At 40.4% G+C, this 23,375-nt stretch overlaps 1 protein-coding gene across 1 annotated transcript in view; it reads right to left on the bottom strand.

The window, feature by feature from the left end:
• LOC134211720 (cell adhesion molecule Dscam2-like) overlaps window positions 1–23,375 on the bottom strand; it is a 164,322-nt gene that overhangs the window by 20,032 nt on the left and 120,915 nt on the right. The window contains 6 exon segments of the mRNA XM_062688883.1: window positions 103–497; window positions 6,680–7,115; window positions 19,880–20,584; window positions 20,886–21,032; window positions 21,420–21,581; window positions 21,639–22,249. Of these exon segments, the coding sequence (XP_062544867.1) occupies window positions 103–497; window positions 6,680–7,115; window positions 19,880–20,584; window positions 20,886–21,032; window positions 21,420–21,581; window positions 21,639–22,249 (2,456 nt within the window).

A 23,375-nucleotide genomic window follows, 5' to 3' on the forward strand; every position in this document is an offset into this window, starting at 1 on the left:
CAATAGTACTGGATCGTTTATTTTTTCGGTGTAACGCATCGTATGCACGGCCAAACTCCATAACTGCTAGAAGAGAATATTTTTTTTACTTTGATTACTAACCTGTGCTATAAGTCTTTTTATGCCAACTTGTTTTTTCTTTGACATTGCCAAAATTAGTAGACTCTAGTAGTGGATAAGCTGTTGCGTTAAGTTCATTTTCAGGGTGTCCGAATGTTCTAAAGTGCAGTGAATAATCCAAAGACGATGGCGTTCGATCACGGGACCTTGTTTTCAATATCCGTTCGTTGTTGTCATTGAAGGTGGCGTATGGTGATATTTCATACATTTCAGAACTGTCTTCTTTATCAATAATTTTAACTGGAGATGAACTATAAACCGGCTGATTTCGTACGTATTCAGCTTCTTCCTTTGGATTTGTATTATTGGATAATTCACTAATACTACTTCTCGCATTAGCAAAGCAATAAATTCTTTTATAACGAATTAGGAGGAACCTGAAATGGAATTGAATAATTATGAAACTGAATAAGTTATTCAATAAAGGTATCAGTACACTTTTTTGATCATAATTATAATTTCAACAACGTTACTGTGTAAAGTATTCAGTACACTGTTTGTCATAATGACAAATATTTGTCAAGTCAGCTTGATATCCATGTCGATTTCTAATCAGTTTGATAGATATTCAGTTAAACTTGAAAAATATTTGTCATTACGACAAACAGTTGACTGCGGCATTCAATTTTTCGTTTTTCAGCGTACACACCAGTCAAGTAGTTTGACCAACTTTGACTCCGCCCCCAAGAAAATGCTTTGGCTGCTGCTTTGTCTGAAGATATTTTAGTTACAAGATAAAGATTGTCGCTTCGGTGCCCTTTGTTCTTTTGTCCGAAACATGTGGGTACCGAACTGTCAAATCGTATGTATTTTTTCTTTATCGACATTTAGCACCCCATCCTCGCCAGCAAAATGTTCCGGACAGCGACGACAGCGACAATCTTAAACTTGTAACAAAAATATCTTTTGTCTGACCGTGTGAGAAGTTTTTCGAACAACCATTTGATAGTTGGTGGCTCGGTTGAAAAAAAAATCAAAGTGGTTTGATTTTGGTTTGAGCTGTCGGGGGCGGAGTCAAGGTTCGTCGAACATATTTGAGCGTTTGTTGTGAAGTCGCAAAAACCCCCATATCCAGTTTTTCACGAGCGGTAATGGCCGCCGGCTTGCCTGCGGGTTAGTCTCTGATTTGACGTTTGTGGAGGTATATAAGAAGGCTTGAATTCACTTCACCAGCACCTTTTTACATGATACATTGGTCAGAAATAGAGTTTCCATTTCCCGGCCATTTTCGTTGTCCCGGGATTCGGGATGAACTTGTTCTTATATCCAGGAAATCCAGGATCAGGATTTTCGATGTTTCCTTAGAAAACTTATTTTTTTTATTTAAAAATGATTTTATTCAATGTTCAGGGATAAAGTTCATATTTAAGAAAGGCCAGATAATACAGATTTCAAATTGGAACTCAATTCAATTCTAATTTGAATCGATTCTTTCGAAAAAAAACGACTTCAAGAAGCAAATAATATTCACGTTTATCTCGGAAGGTAGAGTACCCTTTTGGAATATATGATCGCCGAGTTTAAGAAGAAGGGTTCGCTGGCGGTTGAAGTCGGCTTGACTGTTTGCATTGTTTTGAATATGCATTGAGTTTAGACAGTTGCGGGGATTGCATTCAATACCCTAGTGACGAAAGATGGAAGATGCGCAGTAGAATCGTACTGGGTCCATAACCTATTGGATATATGGGAGCCCCCTCACAAAGAAAACACAATACTAGAGTATCCTCCAGCCCATGGCACGCTACTAATTGATACTTTTGCCAAGCTCTTCCTCATCTTGAACAGATCGCTTCCTAATCTTGATGTTAATCGTTAATTTATCGTTATCGCCGATAAAGTTAATTGTGTTCAACGTAATTGTTTGCTGCGATAAAGATGAATCAACTCAATTATTATCGGAGTTCGAGAATTTAACGTAAGTTAACTCGATAATTTAACGATAATATAGTATACAATTTTGACAGAAGCCGAGAATTGGACAAATTGATTGTAGATTTTGATTGAAGCAATACACCAAAAAATAGGCAGAGCATCGGGGTTGGACCACTTGTACTTGCGCATTTGCTGGAAAGTTTGTTGTACGAACGTCGATTGGAAGGACATGAATTAGATCAAGAATTGTTGGACGCAAGAAGCTCAGGAAGACTGACTCAATGTTGGGCGGCGCGAGGAGAGTAGCAAGGCGAATATCAGCTAGTGTACACAACCTCACTGTAGACGGGAGATTGGTAGGAAGCAGGCGCCAAATAGATGTAGCTGATCTTGTACTGTAGATACTTGTCGTTTAATTAATAGAGAGCTGTAGCTAGGGACGTTCCGATACTTCAAAATATCGATATTTGATTCGATTCAATAATCGAATCAAAGTATCGATATCACCGATATATTGGAATGAAAATATCGATATATCGGAAAATCATATGATATTTCAGTAATGAGAATATTAAGAAAATACAAGGGTTAGACAAAAAGGTTGAGAAAGGCAAAATTGTGTTGTTGAGCATAACTTTGCGTAGAATAATCCGATTTTTATAAAACCGGCATATTAATTCTAGTTTGACATGCAGTACAAAAATGCATTTTGAACATGCCCTCGGAAAATCCGGATCATCTCCGGTGGACGAATCTGAGATTTAGCTTAGGGACAGTATACTAGAAGATAAGAATTTTATCAAAATTGGATTATTCTACGCAAAGTTTTGCTGATTGGAATTTCGATAAAATTTTACCCATCTCAACCTTTTTGTCTAACCCCTGTATTTAGATATTCAATTACTATCGTATTACCGTATTACCGTATGGGAAATGACTTTTTTCTATTACTCAATCCAATCTGCTTCTAGAGTGTGCCAGTCCAACATTCAACGGCGAAGGCCGGCGTTCGTCGTAGATTTAACAAGTAGCGGCGGCGTTTTTGGCATGATACTGACCTCACTATTTACTGTTCGCTAGAAAAAATCAACTGAACTGACATTTTTTCTGTATTTCTCCTCGGGTTATTTTGATTCTCAACAACAAAAAATTCTCTATTCAGAATTTCCACGGAAGTTTTTTTTAATTTAATTAAAAATTCTGAATTTTCATGGCAAAATACATTGGAACCTTCTTAACCAATAATGGAAATTCTCTTAAATTTTCACGAGAAATAATATTTTTGTTTCACACGAAACTCCCTGGGATTTCGGCAGGGAATTTTCTTCGGGGTAGCATTCTTTAAAATTAACGCAAAAATTTCAATAAGAAGAAAATTCAAAATTTTCCTCAGAAAACCTGCAGAACTATTTTAAAGACATTTTTTTAACTCCCACGAGGCATTCTTTTGAATTTCGGAATTTCTTCTAAATTTTCATTTCCACATATCTCTTCCTAATTTCTATAGTTAATTTCTCTAATTTATCATAGGAACACGCCAAGTATATAGGGGAAATGACAGGTTTTGTTCTTTTATTGGCAGGGGGTTTTTATTTACCGAATTTTATGAAATTTGGCCACAATATTCTTTGATATGCAAAGAATGTTTAGGCCAAATTTGAGCATAATCAGTCATAAAAACCCCCTGACAATAATAGAACAAAACCTGCCAAAGCCGTCATTCCCCCTAATTGAATTTGCGTAAGGATTCAAGGACCAGCGGCGCGGCGTGACAGATGTTGTTGCGTCAATGCAAAGTGTCGAAATCCAAAAAACTATTTGTGATGGAAGCGCACAATTCACACCATCCGCGCTAACGATAAAAATCATCTTAGCCATTAAAAATACAGCATTTCAGATCCTTTCAGAAGTATTTTCTTTCACAAAATACACTCAAATTTATATTTTTGTATTACTTTGTTACTTACTGATTCAATATATCGATATCGAAAGCAAAAATATCGATATGACCGATATATTGAAAGCAAAATATCGATACAAAAATATCGGATATCGAAACAAAAATATCGATATTCCGATATATCGGAAGTATCGGAACGTCCCTAGCTGTAGCTGCTGGAAAAAGTATCAGTCAGTAGCCCTCCATTGAGTGGTATAGGGGAATCTACTATTTTTTGTGAAGGTGATCTATTAACTATCTCCTTTTATTTTCATGTCTGTTCCTCTCTTACTAATTTAATAATAAGATGATATCGATTGTGCATCACAAAGAACCTTGGCTCCGTATACATGCCTGAGCCTACCAAATAAACGAACTTGGAAAAAAATCATGTCTGATGGGAGGTATAAAATATGATATGAGCTTATCACCTAAGTTGGGTTTCGCGTTCAAAACAAATAACTTTTGTAAGAAAAAAAATTACACTGTTTGAGACCCGGAAATGAATCAGTATTTTTTGTCCCGGGAATCCCGGGATTTTCGGGATTTCAAAAATAATATCCCGGGAATCGGGAAATCCCGAATTTTCCTAAATCCCGGGATTTTTTGTCCCGGGATGTCCCGGGATGGAAACTCTAGTCAGAAAAGGGATGTCCCGTAGCGTAGTTGGCTACACGTTCGCCTTACAAGCGGATGGTCATGGGTCTGATTCCCAGTCCCTCCACCAAAACCCTCATCTATCGCCGGATCCGCAGCCCATACGGTGGCGTTTGGCGTACGCGCCTTACTGTCACGGCTGTCTGATGACGACTGACAACTTGTTCTTCTCGGAGGCATTCCTTCAACGTTACCCGGATGAATGGCAACCGAATAATGTAATGATCTTTGCTTGCACGGCATAGACAAATGGACATAATGGACTCACGAATCGATGATATGGACTGGCAACGACAACAATAAATGAGTAATGGAAAATCTAAAAATAGATTATGTGTGGATTCTGTACAGCAAAATACCACAATAGATCTCGGCACAGTAGCGATTAGACACGCAGAGTGCCTATCAAATAGAGAAAGGAATAAAAAAATTGGTCCGAATGCTCGGAACGGTGGGTGCAGTTGACCTCCACAAAACGTCATCATCAGAGACTAAAGGCCCCTACGCAATACAGTGGAAGGACGACGGAACCGGCAACATTAACAGTTAGTCCATATATTTTCTGTCAAATTTTCCATATCCGTCCCGCTGAATTGCGTTTGGGGCTTAAAGCCCCAAACGCAATACAACGGAACGGCGACGGAAACGTAAAATTTGACAGTTAGCCCATATATTTTCTGTCAAATTTGCCGTTTCCGTCGCCGTTCCGTTATATTGCGTTTGGGGCTTAACCCGCAGGCAAGCTGGCGGCTTGGCGGCTACCGCTCGCGGAAAACTGGATTTTTTTATGGTTGGTGTTTAAGTTGGCGCTTTGGTCGCTCGTGTTTGATATTGCTGGAGAGCTGAGAACAATGAAAAAATATGTAAACATGAGGGGCTGGCGGCAACTGTCATGATCTTCAAGTGAAATGCGCACGGTGGCCATCAGCGAAATAGAAATCGAAATCTTAGAACGACGAAATTCATTTCATTAAAGTCTAAATGGTGAAAAAATCGCAATATTTTCATAATATTAAACCTTAGAAGCCTTTCGCCATACTGATTTTTGTATTGTCGCGCTTATCTTTTTCTAGAGTGCTGCGGCGGTCTTACACTCGCAGGCTCGACTGCGAAGGTAAACGTCAAGATAGCCGCCGTGTTGAAAGATAGGCAGAATTTTCCCGCTCAAAACAAAACCACGTGCTTTTCGCGAAATGACAGCAGTGTTCGATTGTATTAGTGAGAGGCAACCGGAGTCACTGAGTACATGGAGAGTGTTCATCATGGCAAGTGCATACGGTGGGTGAGATTTTCATTGACTCTGTTGTGTTTAGTGACCGTTGCGATTACCTGAGAAGCAACCAGCAGGAAGCCGCAGTATTCTATTTTATCTCGAGATGCATAATAAGTTAACTCCTAGTGTGCCGCTGTGAGCGCGCTCAAAGTAGGAGATTCATTGTAACGCTTTCCTTTGTGAACAAACAGCCCTCCTGTCCCCTCCTTATTTACGCCAATGGGAATAGTATCACATAGTATGTTAACGACATTATGAAGTATATTTACCCAAAAGATATTTTAGTTACAAGATAAAGATTGTCGCTGTAGTCGCCGTCCGGAACATGGCGAGGATAGGGTGCTAAATATCAATGAAGGAAAAATACATACCATTTGACAGTTCGGTACCAAACATGTTTCGACAATCTTTATCTTGTAACTAAAATATCTTTTATTTACCCTGCAACGCCAATTATTATACTATAAATGGAGTAATCTGAATAGGCTATTAGAGTGATAGAAAAGCCACAAAGCCCTGTAAAGCTGTAGGAATCGTGTTTGTAAAACGTGAAACACAGAGAGAATTAAAATACAAAGTAAGGAAGGGACAAGTCTGTGCTTGAACCCACGGTCTGCGGCTTATAAGTCAGAAGCAGTAGCTATTAGGCCGCCGAGGTTGTCTATATAACCCAGAAAACATTGAAAACGGGTAAAACGCTTATGTATCCAAAAATAGTCTTCTTCAACTAAAAAAACTAGCTTATTCTACTGGGGAAATCAGTAGCTGTATCACATTTTATCATGTTAATACAAATTTGTTTCTACGAAAATACTTACCCAGCGACTGCCACAGAACCCAAGGTAATAATAGCAACACACGTTTGGATCCATTGGACGTCATCATTTCCATGAGATGCGTTTTCTTCACTTGCAATTTCGACTGTCGGATACTCAGGCGGTGGTATCCTTACGCCAGTCAAGGTAGTGGTTGCAAAATTGTACTGGGCAGTTGTTTCTCCTGCATCATTATTGGATGTAATCTTGAGCTCGTACCATGTGCCAGGCGCGAAATCACAAAAGGAAATATTCTCGTTCCCTCGTTCTACTCCAGAAATATCCGAAGATACTGTAGTCCAAAAGGGTGTGTGTAGACGCCTATATTCGATCGAAAAATGGGAGATTGGGCAGCCCCCGTTGTACCAAGCACTAAGCTTCAAATTAAGACAGGTTGAATTTGTAGATATAAGATCTCCTTCTTCCGGTATTTGTGGTGCTGAAAATGATAGTTAGAAGTAATATTTATGTGAGTTACGTGCATTCAAATTTAGTCAAATGCAAACGCATATAATCGGGATATATGAGCCCCCGAAAAAACGTATATATATATATAAATAATACTATACCAGCTGATGCCACCGCAAAACATCTTCAAAAGAGCCTGCGTTGAGCTTACAGCGGCCCACTTAGAGTTAACTTTTGCAAATCAGTATGGCGAAAGGCATCTAATGTTTAATATCTCGAAAATAAGCACCTTAATCGAAAAAATATTTGGTAGGCGAGGTAGCGGACACCTTCTTATATAACTGGTACCAAATAGTTGTAACCGTTGGTCCCATGATGAAGCTTGTAGCTCCTTTACAAGCAAAAATCCCTCTCCGTGCTTATGTCCTATGTGAGTCTTTTGTCATGCAAGAGTTCGACCCTGTCTTCCTAAATGGGACTCACACGCTTATGCTGTCAGTTAGCCACTCGCCCATCAATTTATGTTTATTTGTAGCGGTTTGAATTAGCTAACTGCTAACTTGAATGCAAGAGCAATGTTAATCACAAAGGAGGGTAACCCACAGAGGGCCGTTAACCACCTTTCGGTTATTTTCGGGTCCGTACTCACTATTTTAATTATTTAGAGCTTGGCCTAAATAATATCCGTCTTTCTGTCCGAGTCTTTAAAAGGAATAAGAAGTGCGCGTCGTGTTCCTAAATTAAAAGTATTATGTGTACAAATTGTTCAATGAATCGCCTGCTTTGAGCGTGCTTACAGCGGCACACTAGGAGTTAACTTTCTGAAATCAGTATGGCGAAAGACATCTAAGGTTCGATTTCTCAAAATTAAGCACCTTAATCAAAAAAATATTTAGTAGGCGTAGTAACGGACACCATCCTCCATAACCGGTACCAAATAGTTTTTCATGAAAAGTTCCTAGTTTTGAGAAAACCCACATTAGATGTCTTTCGCCATACAAATTTCTGGCGGTTAACTCATGCTGGCTATTTTGCGCATATACTATAGCGCCTGGATGTGACAGCGGCGGGTAGAAAATCAGCTACTGCCAATAATGAATCGCCTGCTTTGAGCGTGCTTACAGCGGCACACTAGGAGTTAACTTTCTGAAATCAGTATGGCGAAAGGCATCTAAGGTTCGATTTCTCATAACTAAGCACCTTAATCGAAAAAATATTTGGTAGGCTTAGTAGCGGACTTCTTACATAATTGGTACCAAATAGTTTTTCGTGAAAAGTTCCTACTGTTGAGAAAACCCGCGTTAGATGTCTTTCGCCATACAAATTTCTGGCGGTTAACTCATGCTGGCTATTTGCGCATATACGATAGCGCCTGGAAACGTGGGTAGAAAATCAGCCACTGCCAATAATGAATAATTGGAAGTGGCTGATTACCCGCCGCATCCACATCAAAGCGTTATCGTATATGCGCAAATTACCAGCAAGAGTTAACCACCAGCAATTTGTAAGGCGAAAGACATCTAACGAAGGTTTTCTCAAAATTAGGAACTTTTCATGAAAAACTATTTGGTACCGGTGATGAAGGATGGTGTCCGCTACTACGCCTACCAGATATTTTTTCGATTAAAGTGCTTAATTTTGAGAAATCGAACCTTAGATGCCTTTCGCCATACTGATTTCAGAAAGTTAACTCCTAGTGTGCCGCTGTAAGCACGATCAAAGCAGTCGATTCATTCATTAATTATTGGCAGTGGCTGCTTTTTTACTCGCCGCTTCCCATCCAGGCGCTATCGTATATGCGCAAATAGCCAGCAAGAGTTAACCGCCAGAAATTTGTATGGCGAAAGACATCTAACGCAGGTTTTCTCAACAGCAGGAACTTTTTCTATTTGGTACCAGTTATGTGTGAAGGTGTTCGCTACTACGCCTACCGAATATTTTTTCTATTAACTTGCTTATTTTCGAGATATTAAACCTTAGGTGCTTTTCGCCATACTGATTTCTAAAAGTTAACTCCTAGTGTGCCGCTGTAAGCACGCTCAAGCAGGCGATTCATTAGGAACATTTTATGAAAAACTATTTGGTACCGGTCAGAGTCTTTTATATATAGAGTTACGCAAAGAGTGAAGCCAAATCTACCTATTGAACTGTCAAACCGTCTACCTATCGAGCAAAGTAAACAAATGCTTGTTGGTAAGGCGGAAGTATTGTTATCGCCTGATGATTATTATGGCGAATTAAAACTCATGAATTGAAATGTATTAGATTTGTTCTAGAAACAGCTTCAAAAAACTTCAATACACCCCCCAATAAAGTTGCAACAAGAAACTCACGTGTTTGCACGCTGTAGGTGACTTTGGTTATCGAATTAAAAAGGTTTAGAAGTGATCACTCCCGTGAAGTCACTTGAAGGGTTGAACAAAAATGAAAGTTTTCAACATAATAACAAGAGCATCATTCAGAATAAGAGTAAGAAGATCCTCTTTGCGCAACTCTATATAATAGACTCTGGTACCGGTTATGTAGGGAGGTGTTCGCTACTACGCCTACCAAATATTTTTTTGATGAAGTTGCTTAGTTTTGAGAAATCTAACCTTAGATACCTTTCGTCATACTGATTTCCGAAAGTTAACTCCTAGTGTGCCGCTGTCAGCACGCTCAAAGCAGGCGATTCATTAAGAACTTTTGATGAAAAACTATTTGGTATTGGTTATGTAGGAAGATGTCCGCTACTACGCCTACCAAATATGTTTTCGATGAAGGTGCTTAATGAATCGACTGCTTTGAGCATACTTACAGCGGCACACTAGGAGTTAACTTTCTGAAATCAGTATTGCGAAAGGCATCTAAGGTTCGATTTCTCAAAATTAAGCACTTTCATCAAAAAAATATTTGGTAGGCGTAGTAGCGGACACCTTCCTACATAACCGGTACCAAATAGTTTTTCATGAAAAGTTTCTTATTTTGAGAAAACCCGCGTTAGATGACTTTCACCATACAAATTTCTGCCGGTTAACTTTCGCTGGCTATTTTGCGCATATACTATAGCGCCTGGATGTGACAGCGGCGGGTAGAAAATCAGCCACTGCCAATAATTCATTTTGAGAAATTAAACCTTAGATGCCTTTCGCCATACTGATTTCAGAAAGCACACTAGGAGTGCCGCTGCAAGCACGCTCAAAGCAGGCGATTCATTAAAAACATTTTCGCTATGCTTGTTGTTGGTCCACATTACTGTTTGGTTATGCTAAATGAATCGCCTGCTTTGAGCGTGCTTACAGCGGCACACTAGGAGTTAGCTTTCTGAAATCAGTATGGCGAGAGATACCTAAGGCTCGATTTCTCAAAAATAAGCACCTTCATCGAAAAAATATTTGGTAGGCGTAGTAGCAGACACCTTCCTACATAACCGGTACAAAATAGTTTTTCATGAAAAGTTTCTAATGTTGAGAAAACCCGCGTTAGATGTCTTTCGCCATACAAATTTCTGGAGGTTAACTCATGCTGGCTATTTTGCGCATATACTATAGCGCCTGGATGTGGAAGCGGTGGGTAGAAAAGCAGCCACTGACAATAATTAATTAATTATTTTCTACCCGCCGTTGCCACATCCAGGCGCTATAGTATATGCAAAAATAGCCAGCATGAGTTAACCGCCAGAAATTTGTGTGGCGAAAGACATCTAACGCGAGTTTTCTCGAAAAATATTTATCGTGAAAAATATTTGGTACCAGTTATGCAGGAAGGTGTCCGCTACTACGCTTACCAAATACTTTTTCGATTAAAGTGCTTAATTTTGAGAAATTCAACCTTAGATGCCTTTCGCCATACTGATTTCAGGAAGTTAACTCCTAGTGAGCCGCTGTAAGCACGTTAAAAGTGGGCGATTCATTCATTGTAAAACTCTATGATTAACGATTAGTGAATAATGATTAAATTGTATTTTTTGTATGATTATAACCATTAATTATAAATATTAAAATCTATGATTAATGAATCACCTGCTTGGAGCGTAATGAATCGCCCACTTTGAGCGTGCTTACAGCGGCACACTAGGAGTTAACTTTCTGAAATCAGTATGGCGAAAGGCATCTAAGGTTCGATTTCTCAAAATGAATTATTGGCAGTGGCTGATTTTCTACTCGCCGCTACCACATCCAGGCGCTATAGTATATGCGTAAAATAGCCAGCAGGAGTTATCCGCCAGAAATTTGTATGGCGATCTAATGCGGGTTTTCTAAAAATTAGGAACTTTTCATGAAAAACTATTTGGTACCGGTTATATAGAAAGGTGTCCGCTACTGCGCCTACCAAATATTTTTTCGATGCTTAATTTTGAGAAATCGTACCTTAGATGCCTTTCGCCATACTGATTGCAGAAAGTTAACTCCTTGTGTGCCGCTGTAAGCACGCTCAAAGCAGTCGATTCATTAAGCACTTTCATCGATAAAATATTTGGTAGGCGTAGTAGCGGACACTTTCCTACATAACCGGTACTAAATATTTTCTCACGAAAAAAGTACCTAATGAATGAATCGCCTGCTTTGAGCGTGCTTACAGCGGCACACTAGGAGTTAACTTTCTGAAATCAGTATGGCGAAAGGCATCTAAGGTGCGATTTCTCAAAATTAAGCACCTTCGTCGAAAAAATATTTGGTAGGCGTAGTAGCTGACACCTTCCTACATAACCGGTACCAAATATTTTTTCATGAAAAGTTTCTAATTTTGAGAAAACCCGCGTTAGATGTCTTTCGCCATACAAATTTCTGGTGGTTAACTCATGCTGGCTATTTTGCGCATATACTATAGCGCCTGGATGTGACAGCGGCGGGCAGAAAATCAGCCACTGCCAATAATTCATTATTGGCAGTGGCTGATTTTCTACCGCCGCTTCCACATCCAGGCGCTATCGTATATGCGCAAATAGGCAGCATGGGTTAACCGCCAGAAATTTGTATGGCGAAAGACATCTAATGTGGGTTTTCTCAAAATTAGGATCTTTTCGAGAAAAACGATTTGGTACCGGTTATGTTGGTTGGTTGGTACCGCTACTATGCCTATCAAATATTTTTTTTGATGAAGGTGTTTAATTTTGAGAAATCGAACCTTAGATGCCTTTCGCCATACTGATTTCAGAAGTTTAATTTCTAGTGTGCCGCTGTAAGCACGCTCAAAGCAGGCGATTCATTTTGAGAAAACCCGCATTAGATGTCTTTCGCCATACAAATTTCTGGCGGTTAACTCATGCTGGCTATTTTACGCATATACTATAGCGCCTGGATGTGGCAGCGGCGGGTAGAAAATCAGCCACTGCCAATAATTCATTACAGCGACACACTAGGAGTTAACTTTCTGCAATCAGTATGGCGAAAGGCATCTATGGTTCGATTTCTTAAAATTAAGCCCCTTCATCGAAATAATGTTTGGTAGGCGTAGTAGCGGACACCTTCCTAGATAACCGGTACCAAATAGTTTTTCATAAAAAGTTCCTAATGAATGAATTATTGGCAGTGGCTGATTTTCTACCCGCCGCTTCCACATCCAGGCGCTATCGTATATGCGCATATAGCCAGCAAGAGTTAACGCCCAGAAATTTGTATGGCGAAAGACATCTAACGCGGGTTTTCTCAAAATGAGGAACTTTTCATGAAAAACTATTTGGTACCGGTTATGAAGAATGGTGTCCGTAGTAGCGGAAACTTCTGGCGGTTAACTCTTGCTGGCTATTTTGCGCATATACTATAGCGCCTGGATGTGACAGCGGCGGGTAGAAAATCAGCCACAGCCAATAATTCATTAAGCAGCTTCATCGATAAAATATTTGGTAGGCGTAGTAGCGGACACCATCCCTCATAACCGGTACCAAATAGTTTTTCATGAAAAGTTCCTAATGAATCGCCTGCTTTGAGCGTGCTTACAGCGGCACACTAGGAGTTAACTTTTGGAAATCAGTATGGCGAAAAGCATCTAATGTTTAATATCTCGAAAATGAGCACCTTAATCAAAAAAATATTTGGTAGGCATGGTACTGGACACTTTCCTACATAACTGGTACCAAATAGTTTTTCGTTGAAAGTTCCAACTGTTGAGAAAACCCGTGTTAGATGCCTTTCGCCATACAAACTTCGGATGGTTAACTCATGCTGGCTATTTTCACATATACGTTAGCGCTTGGTGCTGGCAGCGGCGGGTATGAAACCAGCCACTGTATTTGATTCATTTTGAGAAAACCAGCGTTAGATGTCTTTCGTCATACAAATTTCTGGCGGTTAACCCATGCTGGCTTTTTTGTGCATATACTATATCGCCTGGATGTGGCTGCGGCGGGTAGAAAATCAGCCACTGCCATTAATTCATTCATTTTGAGAAATCGAACCTTAGATGCATTTCGCCATACTGAATTCAGAAAGTTAACTCCAAGTGTGCCACTGTAAGCACGCTCAAAGCAGGCGATTCATTTTGAAAAAAAAACCCGCGTTAGTTGTTTTTCGCCATACAAATTTCTAGCGGTTAACTCATGCTGGCTATTTGCGCATATACGATAGCGCCTGGATGAGGAAGCGGCGAGTAGAAAATCAGCCACTGCTAATAATGAATCGCCTGCTTTGAGCGTGCTTACAGCGGCACACTAGGAGTTAGCTTTCTGAAATCAGTATGGCGAAAGGCATCTAAGGTTCGATTTCTCAAAATGAATCGCCTGCTTTGAGCGTGCCTTTCGCCATACTGATTTCAGAAAGTTAACTCCTAGTGTGCCGCTGTAAACACGCTCAAAGCAGTCGATTCATTAGGAAATTTTCATGAAGAACTATTTGGTACCGGTTATGAAGGATGGTGTCCGCTACTACGCCTACCAAATATTTTTTCGATGAAGGTGCTTAATTTTGAGAAATCGAACCTTAGATGCCTTTCGCCATACTGATTTCAGAAAGTTAACTCCTCGTGTGCCGCTGTAAGCACGCTCGAAGCAGGCGATTCATTAAGCACCTTCATCGAAAACATATTTGGTAGGCGTAGTAGCGGACGCCTTCCTACATAACCGGTACCAAATATTTTTTCATAATTTTGAGAAAACTCGCATTAGATTTCTTTCGCCATAAAAATTTCTGGCGGTTAACTCATGCTGGCTATTTTGCACATATACTATAGCGCCTGGATGTGGTAGCGGCGGGTAGAAAATCAGCCACTGCCAATAATTCATTGATATGAAATTTGCGAAAAAGAATCCACGTGTCTTGGAGGGACTCGAACCATCAACCTCCTACTCTCTAGATAGGCGTGATAACCCCTACACAACAAGACCACTTAAAGGTCACGTTTGCGGAAAAGCCATCAGAATCCGAGTACCAACGTCCACCGCGGTTAGCTCTCTTTTTTGCAAATTGAATATCTTTCGGATGCTTGATTTGTCCAATCTCCACATGTGCTTTACTGTTGTATATCCACAGTCAAGCGAGTGCACATTGTTTATTAAACGAGAGGATCGCACTCCATGCCCCCCAACAACTGGTTGGGCGGGATGGTATAGAATGCGAATCAATCGCACTCTGCTGTGCCAAAGGCTTGCTTGGCTAAAGCATTTGATGAGTTTGATTGCCTTACGTAAGCGGTCGCGTGTACTCAGACGACTAATGACGGTGAAAGACCGACACTTGATTACAATTAATTGCATTAATTGCATATGCACAGCCAAGATATTTAACAAAAAAAAATGGTTTTCGTACGGCCGAGTTGCCGAATAATATGCAATTAATACTAAGGTATATGCTAAAATAGCCAGCATGAGTTAACCGCCAGAAATTTGTATGACGAAAGACATCTAACGCCATTTTTTTCGATAGTAGTGTAAAGGATGTATTTTGGACCACCCTTACGGGGGCTCTTATTTTGGACCACCAAGAGGAATTTGCACTCAGTGTATGTCGAACTGGTGGTCGAAAATACCTAGGAACTTTTTCAAGAAAAATATTTGGTACCAGCTATGGAGGAAGGCTTTTTTTTATTACCAAACTAAGGCCGGAGTGGCCTTCTCCATTCAGCTCAGTCCATGGTTACACTTCGCCAACCACGCAGTCTTCGGAGGGTCCGCAAGTCGTCCTCCACCTGATCGATCCACCTTGCCCGCTGTGCACCTCGCCTTGTTGTTCCCGTCGGATCGTTGTCAAGAACCATTTTCACCGGATTACTGTCCGACATTCTGGCTACGTGCCAGGCCCACCGCAGTCTTCCGATTTTCGCGGTGTGAACGATGGATGATTCTCCCAACAGCTGATGCAACTCGTGGTTCATTCGCCTCCTCCACGTATCGTCCGCCATCTGCACCCCACCATAGATGGTGCGCAGCACTTTCCTTTCGAAAACTCCCAGTGCGCGTTGGTCCTCCACGAGCATCGTCCGGGTCTCGTGTCCGTAGAGAACTACAGGTCTAATAAGCGTTTTGTAGATTGTCAGTTTGGTACGCCGGCGAATTTTTTTTCGATCGGAGCGTTATGCGGAGTCCAAAGTACGTACGATTTCCTGCCATGATGCGTCTCCGAATGTCTTTACTGGTATCGTTATCGGCAGTCATCAGGGAGCTCAAATACACAAATTCTTCAACCACCTCGATTTCGTCACCACCGATAGAAACTCGTGGTGGGTGGCTTACATTGACCTCTCTTGAGCCTCTTCCTATCATGTACTTCGTCTTCGACGTGTTGATGACTAGTCCAATCCGTTTAGCTTCGCTTTTCAGTCTGATGTAGGCTTCCTCCATCCTCTCAAAGTCACGTGCCATGATATCAATGTCGTCGGCGTAACCAAATAACTGGACGGACTTCGTGAAAATCGTGCCACTCGTGTCAATCCCTGCCCTTGGTATTACTTTCTCCAAAGCGATGTTGAATAGCAGACACGAAAGACCATCACCTTGCCATAACCATCTGCGCGTTTCGAAGGGACTCGAGAATGCCCCTGAAACTCGAACTACGCACACCACCCGATCCATCGTCGCCTTGATGAACCGTATCAGTTTATCCGGAAATCCGTTTTCGTGCATTAGCTGCCATAGCTGGTCCCGATCGATTGTATCATATGCGGCTTTGAAGTCGATAAATAGATGATGTGTGGGCACGCTGTATTCGCGGCATTTCTGCAATACCTGACGTACGGCGAACACCTGATCTGTGGTAGAGCGTTCACCCATAAATCCCGCCTGGTACTGCCCCAAGAACTCTTTTGCAATGAATCGCCTGCTTTGAGCGTGCTTACAGCGGCACATTAGGAGTTAACTTTCTGAAATCAGTATGGCGAAAGGCATCTAAGGTTCGATTTCTCAAAATGAATCGCCGGCTTTGAGCGTGCTTACAGCGGCACACTAGGAGTTAACTTTCTGAAATCAGTATGGCGAAAGGCATCTAACGTTCGATTTCTCAAAATTAAGCACTTTCAGCAAAAAAATATTTGGTAGGCATGGTAGCGGACACCTTCCTACATAATCGGCACCAAATAGTTTTTCATGAAAAGTTTCTTATTTTGAGAAAACCCGCGTTAGATGACTTTCGCCATACAAATTTCTGGCGGTTAACTCTTGCTGGCTATTTTGCGCATATACTATAGCGCCTGGATGTGACAGCGGCGGGTAGAAAATCAGCCACTGCCAATAATTCATTAAGCACCTTCATCAAAAAAATATTTGGTAGGCGTAGTAGCGGACACCTTCCTACATAACCGGTACCAAATAGTTTTTCATGAAAAGTTTCTAATTTTGAGAAAACCCGCGTTAGATGCCTTTCGCCATACAAATTTCTGGTGGTTAACTCTTGCTGGCTATTTTGCGCGTATACTATAGCGCCTGGATGTGACATCGGCGGGTAGAAAATCAGCCACTGCCAATAATTCATTGGTGTTAGTCGGCGGCATAAAATTTGGGAAAGTACCTTGTAGGCGGCGTTCAGCAATGTGATTGCGCGGTAATTGCTACAATCCAGCTTATCGCCCTTTTTGTATATGGGATACACAACACCTTCCATCCACTCATGCGGCAGAACCTCATCCTCCCAAACCTTGGTAATCACCCAGTGCAGCGCTTTAGTCAGTGCCTCACCACCGTGTTTAAACAGCTTTTCTGGTAGTTGGTGACTCCAGGGGCTTTGATGTTTTTCAGCCGGCCGATCTCCTTCTAGATTTCCTGGATATTCGGAGCCAGAAGTCGCCTATCCAGCGTGCGTGTTCCTAGATTCATTACCATACCGCCACCGTTGTCTGCCATATCGCCATTCAGGTGCTCTTCGTAGTGCTGCCGCCACCTTTGGATCACTCCATGCTCGTTTGTAAGAAGGTTCCCCAGAAGGCCATCCAGGCGCTAACGTATATGTGAAAATAGCCAGCATGAGATAACCACCCGAAGTTTGTATGGCGAAAGACATCTAACGCGGGTTTTCTAAACAGTAGGAACTTTTCACGAAAAACTATTTGGTACCAGTTATGCAGGAAGGTGTCCGCTACTACGCCTACCAAATATTTTTTCGATTAAGGTAGTTATTTTCGAGATATTAAACATTAGATGCCTTTCGTCATACTGATTACCAAAAGTTAACTCCTAGTGTGCCGCTGTAAGCCCGCTCAAAGCAGGCGATTCATTTCATGCGCCTTATGAATGATGATTTTCATTTGAAAAAAAGTGCGGCAGACTGGCAGACCCATCGTGCAAACTTCTTAGACTCTTACAGTTCCTCTTTTACTTTTGATCTGTCCATGAAGCAGGAGGTTCATGGAATACCAGACTTCCTTCGTGCGGAGGTCGTACCTCCACTATTTGCAAGCAAATACGAGCACGCCAGCGAGGAGAGAAGCTTTTTCACAGACGGGTCAAAAATGGGTGACTCCACAGGTTTCGGTGTTTTCAACGTTTTCATAGCGCCTACTTTAAGCTCAAAGAGCCTTGTTTCGTGTATACTGCTGAGCTAGCAGCTATAAACTATTCACTCGAGCAAATCGCATCCCTACCTCCTGACCACTTTTTCATCTTCACCGACAGTCTAAGTTCCTTGGAGGCTGTTCGATCAATGAAACCGGTTAAGCATTCAGCGTATCTTTTGAAAAAGATACGGAAAGCTTTGAGTGCTTTATTACAACGGTCTTACACAATCACCGTGGCTTGGGTCCCTTCTCATTGCTCGTTCTCGGGAAATCAGAAAGCGGATTCTTTGGCTAAGGTGGGCGCTATTGAAGGTGATATTTACGATCGGAAAATCACCTTCGATGATTTTTTCACATTGATTCGTCAGAAAACCTTGTACAGCTGGCAACAGAAATGTACAAATGGGGAGTTGGGTAGATGGCTGTATTCAATGAATCGCCTGCTTTAAGCGTGCTTACAGCGGCACACTAGGAGTTAACTCTCTGAAACAAGTATGGCGAAAGGCATCTAAGGCTCGATTTCTCAAAATTGAGCACCTTCATCGAAAAAATATTTGGTAGGCGTAGTAGCGGACACCTTCCTACATAACCGATACCAAATAGTTTTTCATGAAAAGTTCCTAGTTTTGAGAAAACCCGCGTTAGATGTCTTTCGCCATACAAATTTCTGGTGGTTAACTCATGCTGGCTATTTTGCGCATATACTATACTGCCGTTATACGCATACTTGTCCCATGTTTGCTGGGATTCCCTATATACATGGGACAGTTATGCGTATAACGGCAGTATAGCGCCTGGATGTGACAGCGGCGGGTTGAAATTCAGCCACTGCCAATAATTCATTCGCCCGCAGGTGTCGAAGCGTCCATGGTTCAAAAAATTGAATATGGGACGAGACTTTATTCGAACCATGTATCGTCTAATGTCCAATCACTACACTTTAAATGCACATCTTTTCAGAGTGGGGCCCTCGGAAGAAAAATCTCTGTGTTTGCGGCGAGGATTATCAGGACATCGATCATGTCGTGTGGGCGTGCGAGGAGCATCGTGGCCCCAGATCTGAGCTAACTGAACATCTCCGGGTCCGAGGAAAACAACAAAACCCAAAGCCTTTTAGGGAAGTGTTGTCGGGCCTTGATCTCGAGTACATGTCCCTGGTCCACCAATTTTTGAAAGTTGCTGATGTAATACTGTAATCATTGTCTGCCCATTCCCTTGTCTGTCGTATCCCATTACGAATGTGTCCCTCTTGTTGTACATTTCAATGTCTGTCGTTAATTCCTTCCGTATGTCTTCCTCTCGTCATTGTCTCCCAAAAAAAGTTTGTTTGTCCCGTTATAGATGCGAGGAATGTCAACTTTGTGAACATCAGCATCGTAATCACTTAAGCACACTAAAATCCTTTCCTTTCCTACTGTATTATTGTATTCCCTAACATCGACTAAACCGCGAGTCTTTCGGTTCCTCAAAACTAACACTATATATAAGAATCGAGAAATGTATTGTTAAACTTTTTTTTCTGTCGTTATTAGGGAGACTGGCTCGTCTCCTTGTTAAACTTGATTTCGGCTTCGTAACGCTTCACGGCAAATGAGCCTTCCAAATAAACGAAAGATTAAAAGAAAAAATATCCTAATGGCCTATTCTAATGTGTGGTACTATTGGAAGTTGAGAGGAGTGTAGTAAGCCGTTTCGGAAGAATGCAAATCAAATGCGTTGGAACAGCGATTGAAGATGCGACACATACTAGTAAATGGCTCATTTTGGCATAATTTGTGCAAGCACCTTTCAGGTTTGAAACCGAATGCAACATTTCATGATGCATTCCAACGGTTTGAATGATGGCGATAGTAAAATAGACTCAGATATTTAGAGATTTGATCGTTGTAGGAGACTTACCTTTGCCTTTGGTCCAAACTATAAGTTCATCTGTTGAAGGTCCGACTCCAACTTTATTATGGGCATTAATTTTAAAAATATACTGAAACCCACATTTCAGGTTATTGACTACATGTGTGTTTTGATCGGATGAGATTGGTATGCTAATCCAATTACCAGACGCTGGTCGATAGAACAGATTATAGCCTTGTATTGGTGCCCCACTGTCATTTCCGGTTTCCCATATTATACTAATGCTATCATGAGAAGCATATTGTTTGGAAAGTAGCGTTATGTTCGGCGTTTGCAATACTATTAGCGTATATGATATCTCGTCCTCACCAAACAGATTTTTTGCCGAGCACGTATAATTTCCAGACAGATTAGGCTCAACGCTATGTATCTTCAAAAACCCTTGGGAAATAGCATAATACGGGCTAAACGTTACTGGTTGATCATTTGTGATCCAACGTGTTCTTGGTGTGGGATTTCCAACGGCATTGCACTCTAAAGAAATAGTGGATCTCACTGCAGCTTTGATTGTTTGTGAAAACGACGCTATTTTTGCCGGGGCTCGAGTACTTGTGGTTTGTGAAATAACGTTAGTTGCTTCACCTTCTCCTTTTGATGTCGATGCCGTTACCCAAAAGTCGTACTTTCGATTCTCTATCAATCCTCGCACCTCTTGTAGTAATGGACTTTTTTCATCAATACGCACAAAGTAACCTAAAAGATAGGAAAGCAATAGACATTATTTAATCGATATAGATCCACAGTACATAAACTAAATTATTGCTTACTCGGCCTATTATCATCTATATTTTTTTCAAATACTAAAATATTTGTTCCTAAGTTACGGTATAATAATTCCTAAGCTACTGTATACTAATTGGACTACTTAGTGGCGTAGCCAGAAAATTTGTGGGGGGGGGTCCCAAACATTTCTCTATCGAAAAAAAATTTCTTCTAAAAATTTTTTCTCTGGGGGGGGGGGGGGGTTTATGTCCTAAACACTGGGACTACTTACTTTTAGCAGGACCAATTTTTCCATTCTCTTTATAGAAAATTGTATAGTGAGAAATGATTCCGTTAGTATGATACGGTTTCATCCAAGATACCAAAATAGAATCTGCTGTCAATGTAAGGGCCTTAACACCAGCAGGTGGGTCGGGTACTGAAAACATACAAATTGATAGAGATTATGTTCTATAATATCACGGTGTCTCTATGGGGAAATATTATTTTTCAAAAATCAGTATCTCTGAAACACCCACCACGTGAAAGTATATGCTCTCCTCTTTCATATAGTGGGTATACTAAAATGTTCTACATATCGGGGGATCTAGAGCAATTTTTATTTTTTTCATTCCATAGAAATCTCAAATGATTTAACCCCCCCAAAAATGTATGGAAAAATGACCCCCGATAGAACATTTTAAAAATGCACCTATGTGAAAGAGGAAAACCTATACTTTCGTGTAGTGGGTGTTTTAGAGATACTGATTTTTTGAAAATAAGCCTCTTTGGACAAAGACGCCGAAAACATGATAATAAATCTTACCGTCTTCTTCCGTTGCGCAATAAATTGGAGTGCTAGCCATTCCATCTCCTGATAAAGTAAAACTTAGCACTTGTATTGAATAGTTTGTTGCTTTAAAAAGAGCTTGTAGATAAGTTTCCAAATTGGATGTCCGCTTGATATCGTATGGAAGTATAAACTCATCTAAAATTATGTCGTTTATAAATTTTGTGTTGACAATTGCGAATCATTGTAACATACTGTTGCTAGTTAGTGGCCGGAACAATACTTTATAACCTCGTAGTACTCCGTTGTGATATTGAAGAGGAGGCTCTTGCCAGAATATTTTGATACTCTGGGATGATAGACTTTTGCATGTGACGTTCTGAGGAGGTGCTTCGGGGATGTCTTCTAGTGTAGTGCCATAAGTTATTGGACTCCAAGGTCCAGACGACATACTATTGAAAGTCCGTATCTTAACAGCGTATCTTGTGAACTTCTTCAAATCTGCTATTGACATTTTCGTTGTTGCCCAACCATTTGCAGTAAATGTTAAATTTGTTCCATTGGTGTTTTCTATATAGTTAATATTTTGCTTTTCCTCGACACAGCTTATTGTATAGCCTAATAGTTCGCCGTTCCACGAATTTCTGTTAGGAACATGCCATGTCACAACTAGCTCACCCCTTCTTCCAGGCTTTATTTTCAAATTACTGGGAGGCTCAGCTGGCGCTTCTTCGTGTGTTTTTACAACTATGGGATTCGTGTACGAAGAACTTTCAATTTCATTAATCGCAAGCATTCTCATCAGGTACTGGGTAGCCGGATGAAGGCCTATAACATATGCCTCATCTCGTGTGCTACTATCTAAGCTATAGAATTTATAAAATATCATTTGAACGTTATGTTCTTTTGCTTTGATAGCATATTTATAAATGCTCTTATCAAAAACAATAAAACTCATAGGATTAATTTATATAACAAATACATAAAGAAAACCCTAAATAATCCACCTAGCAGTAATGATGTCCTTCTCGATACAATAGTTTTTGTAAGCGAATTTATTAGTTTATCTATTGGTTAAGATATTGAAGCTGTACATTTCCCATAATTATTTATTTAAAATAAAATCTTTTCTTTTGTAGATCTACTAATACCTCCACTATTGATACCGTTACCCTAAACTAATAAATCTGCTAACAAAAATGAGATTGATGTTGTTTGAAAATGAAAATAATTTAATAAAATGCTTACTTCTCTAACATCGCCAACGAAAAGTGAACTTTTTTGTATCAATATTAATTTATATGCCAATCATAAATCACGGTTATGGAATTCACAAGCCATTTCAATATACAGCATAAGTCTGTAATGAAATCGAAAAAAATACTTATTCATAAGTTGTGACTTATGGAAATCCTAAGTTGTTTTGCCTTAGTGTAAGACTCGCCACTATTGGTACAGTTGCACCACTATAGGTGCAAAGGAGTCATTTTTATTAAGGAAAATCATTACTTTCAGTAGTTTTTCAAGCGAAATCTTAGGGTAAGTTGCATTTAACCTAATATTTAAAGCACGAGGCATCAGTTGAAACCATCGTAAAGTGTATAATTATGAAATCTAATTAAAACCCCGCTACTTCCACTATTAGCACCTACTAAGGATGCGGCTACCCAATGGGATGCAATTATTCAAATAATTTTAAATATTTCAAAATTATTTGGAGCATTAGTTTATTCTTTTGATTATCTAGTTTATTTATTTATTTATTTCATCTTTGGTTCAAAACCACACAGACTACAGTATCTTAATCCTATTTTGAAGACAAGCTTACTAACATTATAATCAAACATATCACATACATCGTTAAACAATCTACAACATCTGTCAAGTGGTTTATTGTAACCGTAAGCAGTGCGGTGCGCCGGGGTCCAAAGCAATTGGGGATTGCGTAATCGGCGGCTAGGTGCGTGGAAATTGATTTCCCGGAGCACGCTA

This window comes from Armigeres subalbatus, chromosome 2 (assembly GCF_024139115.2).
Source record: "Armigeres subalbatus isolate Guangzhou_Male chromosome 2, GZ_Asu_2, whole genome shotgun sequence".
In the NCBI taxonomy this organism is placed as follows: domain Eukaryota; kingdom Metazoa; phylum Arthropoda; class Insecta; order Diptera; family Culicidae; genus Armigeres; species Armigeres subalbatus.